Raw genomic sequence first — 12,481 nt, 5'->3', positions numbered from 1 at the left:
ACCCCTTCAATTTTTTCACTAAAAAAAAAAAAACTTGTTTGCAATCTATCTTCCCAATTGTATTATCTAAATGTATCACTCTATTTTCCAGTCAACATTCATGAAAATCTACTATAAAGAAGATTTTATCCTTGGCACCAGGAACATTTAAACCTTGTCCCAAAGTAAACTGCAGTGCATATTGATTTTTAATTAATATATATTTCATTTGGAAATAGGATGCTACACATAGTAAGTGTTGAGTAAATGATAACTGATAAGAAGTGGGTAAACAAAGGGAACACAATGGTGTGTATGACTGCATACATGTGGCAGGTATATTAACATAAACCTCTTGTTGGACTCATGCTATTGACTAGGTTTTTAAAAGTGAGGTAAATTGAAATAACAATAAATTGTTCATATGATATATAACTGAGAATTGGGCATAAATGTAAATACTCAGTAAGTAAACACAAGGAATGTATCAAGCTGGGGTTCCCACATGGACCAAAGCATCATGTATGGGACCACTTTGCCTCTTCCATTTACATATGACTTTTATTTTCTAGGTTACAATGAACCTGGTCCAGATGTACCTCCTACAAGTATGTGTCTTTAACACTAAGATTTGTGGTCTATGTATGTCTCCTTGTTCACAAATGGAAAAAAAAAAACATGCTTTAGAATAAACCAGCCTCCCAAGAGATGCTAAGTTATTAGGGGATAAAAAATGTTGAATCCTTGGTCCCATTTTTAGACCTTGATACCTAGAATTAGATTTCTGAACTGTTCACACCCTTTAATTAAAATACAAGTTTTTTAAAAAGAGTTAAAGGGTAGAAGTTAGATGTGACTATGTAGTTCATCTCTCCCATTAACAAATGCTACTGTGGGACCAGTAGGGACTTCATTGTCAGGTTCTAATTTATGATGACTGCTTAAGTCTGTTGGGATTTTTTTATGCCTTTTTGAAAATAGTAACCTGTTCACTTACCTTTCCAACTATCTACTCTTTCAATTTCTCTAGTCATTCCTCTTTTCTTATAGCACATTTTCATCTACACATTTATCCATTCATCCATTTACACATTTTATTGCATCTACACATTTATCATCCTCTTATAATCTTTCCATTTCTTCTGTTTTTTATTCAGTTATCCATCCATTTCTCCCGTCCTCTATTGTTTGATCTTTATTTGCTCCATCTGTATACTTACACACACACACACACACACACACACACACACACACATCTGTCTACCTACGCATGTATTTGTCCATCTACTCTTCCATGTAACTACAATCTTTTGTCCAAATATTGTTTGGCACTCATTTTGCCTGCATTTCTTTCATTACATATCTATATGCTTCCCCAGATACCCTGTGAGCAACCTAACCATCTCTCTTCTTATCCGTATTCATCCATCTGCATTCCCATCACACATTCATGTCCTACTCTGTCCAGTTATCCACCTTTAATCATGCTCCTTCATTTACTTGCACTTCTTTCCTTCTGTTTTGCCTCACTTCTTCAGACTCTGCATTTATTTCTCTTGAGTTCTGCTTTAACCTCTCATTTATTCATTGTTCTTTTTTTTTTTGAAGAACTTTATTTTTAAAAAAAACAAAGATAAATGTACAAATTTTTAAGCATTTTTTTAAGGTTTGATACTCTGCATTAAGATCTTACTAGTTACAATGAGCAAAAAGTACATGCAAAACAGGATGTAATAGGGAATTAGTCAATGTTTTCTTAGTGTGTAAGGATTGAGCCTAATTTTTTTTTCTTGAACTTCACACAGTTTGTGAGTTGTTTCTGGGACGGTCCAAGCTTCTGGGGTTAGCATCCCACTATCAGTGACTGCATATTATATCTGTTCTTTTGTGACTGGGTTATCTCACTCAGGATGATATTCTCTAGATGCAAACATTTTCTTAAGAATTTGGTTAAGTCATTGTTTATGATAGATGAGTAGTACTCCACTGTGTAAATGTACCACAATTTTTAGATCCATTCATCTACTGAAAAACATCTGGGTTCTTTCCAGCTTTTGGCTATTATAAATAGAGCCGCTATGAACATTGTGGTGCATGTATCTTTGTTGTGTATTAAAGTGTCTCTGGAGTATATGCCCAGAAGTTGAATAGCTGAATCTTCAGGTAGTACTATGTCCAATTTTCTGAGGAATCGCCAGACTGATTTCCAGAGTGGTTGTATCAGTTTACAACCCCACCAACAGTGAAGAAGTGTTCCTCTTTCTCCACAACCTCACCAGCATCTGCTGTCATCTGAGTTTTGGATCTTGGCCAATCTGACTGGTGTGAGGTGGAATCTCAGGGTTGTTTTGATTTGCATTTCCCTGATGGCTAAGGATGTTGAGCACTTCCTTAGATGTTTCACAGCCATTCCATATTCCTCAATTGAGAATGTTTTGTTTAGCTCTGTACCCCATTTTTTAGTAGGGTTGTTTGATTCTCTGGTGTCTAGCTTTTGGAGTTCTTTGAATACCTTGGATATTAGGCCTCTATCTGATGTGGAGTTGGTAAAGATCTTTTCCCATTCTGTTGGCTGCCGTTTTGTTTTCTTGACAATGTCCTTAGCCTTACAGAAACTTTGCAATCTCATTAAGTCCCATTTGTTAATCTTTGACCTTAGAGCTTGAGCCACTGATGTTTGGTTCAGAAAATTCTCTCCTGTGCCTATGTGTTCTAAGGTTTTCCCTACTTTCTTTCATTGTTCTTTATAATCATCCCTTTATATTCTTCATTCACATTCACCTCTCCTCTTTAATATGCCTCTCTCCTTTTACCATGCTCACTATCTTATTCATTTAATTCATAACTTTTTGTCAATCTTCTATGCACATGATTGCCATTTCCTTGGTCTGACTTGTACCAATTCTATAAGGGTTGCCCAGTCAGAGAGCTCTGTCCATGCCTGATGCCATGCCTTTTTCACAGCTCCAGAGCCAGCCACCACCATTTTGCCCTCTCCTACAACACCTCCACAGCCAGAACCTAACACAGGTATCTGAGAAATTCTTTTACTTATACTTGATGAAAACACTTTGTCCCAGTATTCCACCAGTTGTCACATAAGAGCTAAGAAGATTAAGATGTGAAAATCCCAGTGTCTGGTTCATCACTATAAGCAAAAAGGTCAGAGTAGCTATTGAGTTAGATGCCTGTTCTCATGTAACCACCATGTTTGTGAGGAAGACAGATGTTTGTGATACAAAAAGGTGACTTCACAGGGAGATTCAGATGACATAACGGAGAGGAGGGGTTTATGGAGAAAATGCCCACTATACTGGTACTCACTGAATGAAAATGAATGAAGTGTGGATGGAAAGTAAATTAACTCAGCAATGACCACTGTCAAAAACAGTGTGTGCATTCTGATCACTGATTGGTCCTTTGTTTGCATGAAGAATAAGGCTCATCACAGAAAGGATAGACAATGATGGCTGAAGGTCATAAAGAACAGATTTAAAGGAAGATCAGTGATAACTAAAGAAGGTTCTGTTTAGGGGAGTTAGACAAATCATTGGGTAAAGTATCTGGCACACAACATTACGACTCAGTACCCATGTAAGTGTTGAATAGGAATGACAGACCATATCACAGAACATCATCTGAGAAGAAAAATATTCCAGTCTTGTCCCAAGTAAACACTCATTTGTAGTAATGTACCCTTTTGTCATCTTCCAGCTATGTGGGACAATCTGGAAACATTCACAATCAACTTCACCATATCCAACCTTCCATATTCAGTAGACATGATCAGTGGGTCAGCCATGTTCAACTCCACTGAGAACGCCCTACAATACCTGGTGAGACCCTCATCCTGAACCCACTTGCCTGCTGGGACTGAGTTCTTCATTTTCCACTCAATTGTTTACTCTCTTTTTTACTTTTTCATTTATAGCTTGAACCTTTGTTCCAAAATGGTTTCTTCAACTCAAGTTGCAGACTGACCTCCCTCAGGTGATTCTACTTTCACATAATTGGCCAAGAATAATTTTCCCTTCTTTTGATTTTCTAACATTTTTCCTTCCTTGGGGTTTCCATCTATATTAGGACCTCTGTTGAAACTTTATACCTTTCCCTTTAAGGCCTGAAAAGAATGGAATGTTCACAGGTGTGGTTACCACCTGTACCTACCAGCATGACCCTGCACATCCTGGAATAGACACACAGAATCTGTTTTCAGAACTGAGCCATCTGAGTCATGGAGTCACCCAGCTGGGAAACTATACACTGGAGGAGCATAGCCTCTATGTGAATGGTGAGTGTCATCTGAGATTTGCTATTTGGTGTCCTTAAGTATCCTTTAATTTCTCTATACTCCCACATGTTTCTGGTAGTTTTTGTGTAGTCCATATTTTATTCATCTTCTTGTTTTTGGTTCAAATGTCTGAAGAATCACACAGAAAAGGCATAACAGGGTAAGGCAGTCTCTCACATTATGGAAATTATTATGTAGAGGACTCACCTAAATGCTGGTTTTTAGCTCATTAACTGTTTAGTCCATCTGGAAACCAGTAACATAAGACAATGCTGCCCAGAGTTATGAGAGAAAGCACCTTCATGGAGACAATGGAGGGGAATAGAATTGGAGGGAAGGGGATAACATCTGAAATGTAGATACAGAGAATATCTAATAAAAATATGAATGTAAAAATAAAAAGAACTTAAAGTGCCAGGTATGAAAATGGCCATCATAAACTTAGAAAAAGGGAAGTTTATAGCTAATCTAAGTCTTGATGTCCTGGGTTTATATCTCATCCTTTTCTTTTGGCCATTGAAGAGACCTATGCATGGTTTTTCTATTTAAAATTCACAATTTATGAGCCTAATTTTGTTGTCAAGTCAGCATTTACCAAAACTCTACTGAAAAACAAACCTTATCCCTGGCACCACTGATGAACTAGTTTCATTTGTACCTCACCCAATGTAACCTATAGTAAACCACAGTGTATTATATTCAGTAAAATAGGTCTTCAAATTTAAATGGATAAGATAAATAGCACACACACACATGTGTATGTGCATGTGCATGTGTGTGTGCTTGTATGTGTGTGTGTGAGTGTGTGTGTGTAGATAATGGCACAGATGAGACTATATCTTGGAGGACTGAGGTATGAACATGAATCTTTTGAGAGGCTATTTTTGGGAACATGCTAGAGAGCTCCTAGAAAAGAGTTGGATATATAGAAAGTATTAGGAAGTTTTTCCTCATGGTAATATCTAACAAAAACCCCAGACTATTAGTAGATACTTAACAAATGCTCAGAAAAACATATCCATCTCACACATGAATCACAGAGTGATGTATTAAGTCATTCTGCACTTTGCACTTATGCCTCACTTTTGTATTTTCAGGTCATCACATTCTTGGTCCAGACATACCTACTACAAGTAAGTATCAAATCATGCTAATTTGGCCTTGGTTCAAAGTGTTCTCCTCTTTTACAAAGGAAGCTTCCCTAAACACGATCTAGTCTCCAATAGGCAGTCAAGGTCTTAGAAACAGAAAGATCAGTCTTGGGTTCTGAGTTTCCTATACTGCTTTAGTTTAAGGGAAGAAAGTTAAATAAGTTAATGTTATGTATAAAAAGGATCATGTCAAATAAAATTTTTTTTTCTGTTTGAGATTATAATACAATTACATTTTTCCTTTTCCTTTCCTCCCTCTATAAACCTCCTTTGCTTGCTTTCAAATTCATGGCTTACTTTTTCATTAATTGACGTTACTTGAATATATGTCTGTTCATGTACACATGTATTGCTAAATACAGTGTGCACAATCTTTTTAATGTGACTTGTATCTATGTTTTCAGAACTGTTTTATATGGGATAAACAACTCATATGCTCTTCCCTGGGCAAAACTATTTTTCTCACTCTAATCATTCCTTTTGTCTATAGTTCATTGTGTAGGATTGAGGCTTCATGAGCTTTTCCTCATCTGTGGCATGTCTATTTCTGTTGTCCCAGTACAGCTCATATCTATGTAGTCATGTATATGAATGTCAATTCTGGCATTAATAGACAAGACAGCGTCATAGCAAACTCCCTAGTTCTCTGGCTTTTGCAAACTTTCCTTCTGACACTTCTGTAATATTTCTAGAGCCTCGGGTATAAGAGTTGTATTAACAATATACCCACTGCCATTGGCACTGGGTTTCACTGCTCTGCATTTTGATTGGTAGTGATTTTCTGTAATGTTTCCTGTCGGTCACACAGAGAAGTTTCCTTGATAAGGAGTAAGGACTACACTTTGAATAGCAATTCCTTAGTTTATGTCCACAATAACCCAAACTATAGAGACTTAGCAGGGACTTGATTGTCAAGTTATGAACTTTAGATTCTTTTGCTAAAATATTACACTGTTTAACTCCATAAGCCAATCACCTACCTTTTTCTTCAATCATTCTTGTATTTTTATAATTAATCATATGACACCTCATTTACAACCAATCTACTGATTTCCTGTTAAATCTGTTATCTAATTTTCATTTTCTTTCTTTCTTCTTTTCTGCCTTTGCTCATACTTCCTCATTCTCTCTATTATCAAACCTGCATGCATTCACAGTATTGTTCTTTCCCTGTTCATTCATCATTTCCTCCATCCATTCGTTTACCTACATGTTCCTATAGTTAACAACAAAAAACACATATCCCTTCACTCTCCTACCTCCCTACCAATTTATAAATAGATTAAATTATCTAAGCATCCATTAAGTATTCATATATATGTGTGTGCGTGTGTGTGTGTGTGTGTGTGTGTGTGTGTGTGTGTGTGTGTGTATGTATATATACAGACTTATTTATTTTAAGTCCATTTACTTGAATGTCTTTTTTTCTTTTTCCTATGTATCTAACCGACAATCTACCCATATATGATGTGTCCACCCCTACCCACATCCACTTATGCACATATTGATTCATTCCACAATATGCATCCATCCATTTACTTCATTCTTATTTTAATCTATTCATCCATCTGTGCTCTCACTCCCCTTTCCATTCACCCATTTATATACATGTTCACTCATTCAATTATCATATTAGTTCACATATTTTTGCTGCAACCTATAACTCCCATTTCTAATGTGTTGTTCCTCTTGAAATATGTTTGGAGACATTTATCATCAATTTATCACATCCTTTTCTGGCTTCAAAGGAATAACTGCTCACAAATTTCACTGCCTTGAATAAATTTCATTTATAGGCTTAGTTTTCTTTCCAATCACATAATCACTTTTCTTTATAGTCTACTTGTGAATTGTTTGGTCTGGTTTGATCTACTACTATAAGAGTTTCCCTTGATTCATGTGAGGGCTCTGTCTACTACTAATAATTGCCTTTTCCACAGCTCCTGAGCCAAGCACCACCATCCTGCCTTTTACACTGATATCTGTGCAGCCGGAATTCACCACAGGTATTTTTGGAAACCCCTCTCTATGCTTGATGTAAAATTCTGTCCCACACTTCTACCATCTGAGTGACATGAATCCTGGCAACCTAATATGTGAAAATTGAGTGACAGGATTAGTATTACAATCGCAAAGATTAGATCAGCATTTCAATCAGATGCCTGCCCTCATGCAGCTAAGAGCCTTCTGAGATGAATAGACCTTGAAACTTCATTGAAAGATTCTTGTGAAGTAAGAGGCACCTGACCTAACCAAGAGAAGTGAGTATAGTGTCCTTCTGTAGAAAGCTCCACCTGAATGAAATATCCTATGGTAAATAGAAATAATAGATAAATTGTCCTGATTTGATGCTATGAAAGGAGATTACAACAGTGTGTGCTCAGTGGCCATCAAGACTAAATAAGGAACTTGAGGTATGTAGTTTACTTGAAGCATGAAGCCCAGAATTCAGCAATGACTCACCATGTCAACCCCAGAACTGAAAGGACCATAATGATAGACAGGAATTGATGACTTACTAAATATGATTCTCTCTCTCTCTCTCTCTCTCTCTCTCTCTCTCTCTCTCTCTCTCTCCCTCCCTCACACACACACACACACACACACACACACACACACACACACACACACACACACTCTAAAGGAGTCTTGTATGTCAAGTCAAGAAAGCTGAACTTGACCCTGAAACTCCAAAGGGATACATAGGTTAAAAGAGCACTTGTGATGTCCTAGAAGACTTTTCATTTCATAAATACTTTCCTGGCATTTATCATACAAAAATATATTTAGACAGGACATGCAGTGATTCAGGTAGGTTAAAAGCCTGGATATTAGAAGATATAGCCTAATGTATTGTGAAGAATGAAATAGCACATGTGAGGAACATTCAGAAAGGAAAATTGGTGTGGCAGGGAGAGAAGATATTCAGCTCTGACCTGGATATGTGCAGTGACAAGTGGTGGTATACTAGGAGACATATGTTGGTGAGCATTAGAATCTAGTATAGTATCTGGTGAACGCTGTTACAGACAACTTCCTTTCTGTCTCCCTATAGCTAGAGGGCATCATCTGAAGACCTTCACAATCAACTTCACCATCTCTAATCTTCCATATTCAGCAGAAATGAACTATAGCTCAGCCATGTTCAACTCTACTGAGAGTGCTCTACAGCACATGGTGAGACCTTCATTCAGGAAAATCCTTATTCAACTAACTTTATGTGCACCCTTCATTTAATTATTTTCCCTTTCTCTTTTCTCCATAGCTTAGACCATTGTTCCAGAATATCTCCTTCCACTCAAGCTGCAAACTGGCCTCCCTAAGGTGAGGCCACTTCCTTAACATTTCTTAGAAAGTACTATACCTGTGTTGATCCTTTTGCTATTTCCTCTTTCCTTGGGACTCTCATACACATTAGGATATGCCTAGAGTCTGTACATATTACCATTTTTAGGCCTGAGAAGAATCAAAACTCAACTAGTGTGAATGTCATTTGCTCCTACCAACATGACTCTGCACATCCTGGGCTGCACACACAGGAGCTGTATTCAGAGCTGAGTCACCTGACCCATGGATTTACTCAACTGGGCAACTATACATTGGACAAAGATAGCCTCTATGTGAACGGTGAGCACAGTCTGTGTCTTTCTATGTGGTGTATTCAGCCATTTTTAATTTTTCTATTCTTTCAATATCAGTGGTCTTTTTCTATATCAGTCGCATCCATGTTCTTAGAGTCTTCTTTCAAAAATTTCTGAAGACTCCACAAATACCATGGCAGGAAAGTAGATATTACTAGTTACACTGTGTCCCAAGTCAGGAAGAAGACAGATATAAATACAGCTTATGGTCTTGCTTTCTATATCATTTACAGTTCAAGAACCACATCTACAGCATAGAGCTATCAGGAATCAGGGTGGAGCAATACTCTATATGTAATCAAATCTCCAAAACCCATAAAATAATTTCCATAGCCTTGTCTTCTTTGTGATTCACTGTCTTATCAGGTCACAATCAGTATGATGGTGTTTACCCTCATTATAACGGGAGAGAAACTAAAACATATGTAGGTAAAAGGACCTGCTCAATTCAACATAAATTTATCTGGATATGAGTTCTAATGTTTCGAGTTATTTAATTTGGCCATTGCAAGGACTCCCATAGGATTTTTCTCTCTAATAACTTACACATTTTAAATTCATATTGTATTGCTTACTCAGTTAGTTATGCTTTCTGTTTGCTGTGATGAATACCAACACCAAAAAGCAAGTTGGGGAGGGAAAGGCTTGTTCGGCATCCATGACCACAGCATTGTTCATCACTGAAGAAAGTAAGAAAAAATAAGTCAAATATACAAGGATCCTAGAAACAAGAGCTGATGCAGGGTCTGTGGAGGGGTGCTGCTTATTGGTTTGCTTTCTTTGGCTTGCTCAGCCTCTTTATTATAGAACCAAGAGCAGGAATGGCACATCCCACAGTTGGCTGGGCCCTTCTTTACCTACACTAAGAGGATGCCTTACAGTCAAATTTTATGTGCCAGATTCCTGCCCAGGCATGGATCTTCTCTGGAAGTTATCCAAATGAGCAGAGTGTTGTTGGTAATGGTGGAGGGGGAGAACTTTGCTTTATGTATGTAAATGTTGCTTACTATTAATTTTTGCTCTCTTTGATTCTTAGTTATACTGGTGGCAAAGTGACTGACTTTGCTTAGCAGCAGGGGATTAGGTAGAAGATTTATTGTTAATGCTCCTTTTTCTGGCGAGGCAGCTAGAAGCCCTTCACTGGCCTGTGTGGTTGATTCTTTGTGAACCAGAGAGGAAGAAAAGGAAAACAATTACGATCCTTTACACAGGCAAATCTGCACAGATTCATTTATATTCATACACTGACACTCTGGCCAGCCTTAGTCATTTGTGTCAATCAACTCCATGAGTATTCATGCATGTTTACATATATACATATATACCCACATGTGTAAATATTAAAAAATACATATAGATATACATGTGCATGAATGGATGGATAGATGAATGAATGGATGGATGGATGGATGGATGGATAAATGGATGGATGGAAGATGGATGGATGGATGGATGGATGCATGGATGGATAGATGCATGGATAGATGAATGGAGCAGAGCCCTCCAAGCCATGACCATACCACACAATTCTTTTTTTTTTCTTCTGGCCTTTTTAATAGGCAAATTTCTTAGAAAATTACCTATAGATAAAATATTATAAAAAATTGGAGTTACAAAAGGATGTTAATATTAAGTTCAAAGTAGTGTTTCATTCTGTATGCTCATTGTAAGCTCAAGGCAACAGTTTTGCACAGCCTTGTCTTTTCATACTGTACACCTGTGGCTTCATTCTTGGATCTGAATGTTTTCCCTTGAATACAAATTTGTCCCAAGCCTATATCACACTTTAGTAAATTTTGAAAGCTTGTTGTATTTCTCATTTTGCAGCCTTTACTTACTATTATGACAAGGGGGCACATCCTATTCTTGATTCTAACTTCATTATATCTTTCTATCAAAGTAACTAAAACCATCTCTTAAGACTTCCTTCCTAAGATCAAATAAAGAATTCTATAAAACCATTAATTTTTTATACAACATAAATTCACAAAAGTTCATCTTTATCTTAATCTGCAGGAAATCTAGTCAATAGGGGAAGCTAATACCCTGGGATTATTATTTTAATTTAATAATGACATGAATAGCATATCACCTGCAACAACCAATCCTGAGATGAAGTCTCTTTGGGACCTTGCCTCACAGAGCTCACCCATTGCAGACCATGCAAAAGCAGTGGACCATCTCCAAGAGGACTATCTGCTATGCTTAGCTTATCACAGATTGATCCTGCCGCATACAGAAGCATTTTCTCAATTGTGGTTTTTCTCCCTTCAGGAAATTTTAGTTTGTATGTCACAATGATATAAGACCAGAAAACATACTCAACATTTTCTAAATATCCATTATGATTCAGTATTCAATATAATACAGATGTTACGGTTGACACTAGGAATGAATAAGTTATGTGTGCAATTTGTTCCAGTCTAAACTGTGGTGAAGTATGGAGGGCTTAGTTCAGTTCTTTGTTCTTCAAATAGAAATGCAGTGTGACACATAATAACATCCCATGTGCGAGATGAATATATAGAAAGAGGAAAAGATGAGTGTATATGTGGATGCATATAAGTATGGCAAGAGAGATATGTGGAAATAAAGCATATAGACTCACTTGGGAGGGTGCATAATTGGAGTTTAAATAAGATTGAAACACCAGAAAATGCTGCCTAATGTCAGTTAAGTCAGACTATTCATGCACAGTCATTGTATAAAATGATAAACATCTACATTGTTTCCATATGAACTAATGCATCATGCTAAGGGTTATGCATCATGTTTTCCTTACGTGTTTTGTTGTTGTTATTGTTTTTTTTCTAGGATACAGTGAAACTGGTACAGAAGAACCAACCACACGTATGTATCAGTTTAGCCTGTCCTACATCTTGGTTCATGTTTTTCTCCTGATTTTTAAGGGAGGCTTGTCCAAAACAGCCAATTTTCCAAGAAGGAGCAAACTCTCAGTGAAAGGAAGATGCAGAGCTGTTGACCTATTTTTGGAACTGAAGTTCCAGTGTTCTATTTCTGAATTGTTTTCTATCCTCTGAATCGAAAGAATAAATTTTAAATTTCCTATGGGTTTGCATAAGAAAGCTGAATTAATGCAGAGACTGTAGTTATGTCACCTAAAACAAACACTATTATAAATATAGTAGAGGCTTCATTATTATGTAGCAAATTCTGTTAGTTACAAGAGATTTTGATAAAAATGGTCCATTCATCCAGTATTCTACTCATCTGTCTTTTCAGTTTTCTATTCTATTATTTGCTAGTTACTTTTCTTCCAGAACCATATTTTCAGTCATCTATCCATCCAACCATTAATATATTTTCCTTTTTTTCTACCGTATTTCTGTATTTCTTCTATCATTACTTTTCTACTCATTTTTCTAGCCCTTTAGCTATCTAGAATTCATGCACTTACT

At 36.8% G+C, this 12,481-nt stretch overlaps 1 protein-coding gene across 1 annotated transcript in view; it reads left to right on the top strand.

Moving 5' to 3' along the window:
• LOC308430871 (uncharacterized protein) overlaps window positions 1-12,481 on the top strand; it is a gene marked incomplete at both ends in the record, with an annotated part of 216,021 nt that overhangs the window by 136,204 nt on the left and 67,336 nt on the right. Inside the window, 11 exon segments of the mRNA XM_080930149.1 lie at window positions 552-587; window positions 2,944-3,009; window positions 3,694-3,815; window positions 3,911-3,969; window positions 4,098-4,270; window positions 5,368-5,403; window positions 7,362-7,427; window positions 8,477-8,598; window positions 8,687-8,745; window positions 8,876-9,048; window positions 11,877-11,912. Coding sequence (XP_080786275.1) covers window positions 552-587; window positions 2,944-3,009; window positions 3,694-3,815; window positions 3,911-3,969; window positions 4,098-4,270; window positions 5,368-5,403; window positions 7,362-7,427; window positions 8,477-8,598; window positions 8,687-8,745; window positions 8,876-9,048; window positions 11,877-11,912 — 948 coding nt within the window.

Source organism: Micromys minutus (genome assembly GCF_963924665.1).
Source record: "Micromys minutus genome assembly, chromosome: 16".
Classification (NCBI taxonomy): Eukaryota; Metazoa; Chordata; class Mammalia; order Rodentia; family Muridae; genus Micromys; species Micromys minutus.
Note: the sequence above shows the minus strand (reverse complement) of the source record. Positions and strands in the feature narration are given on the sequence as shown.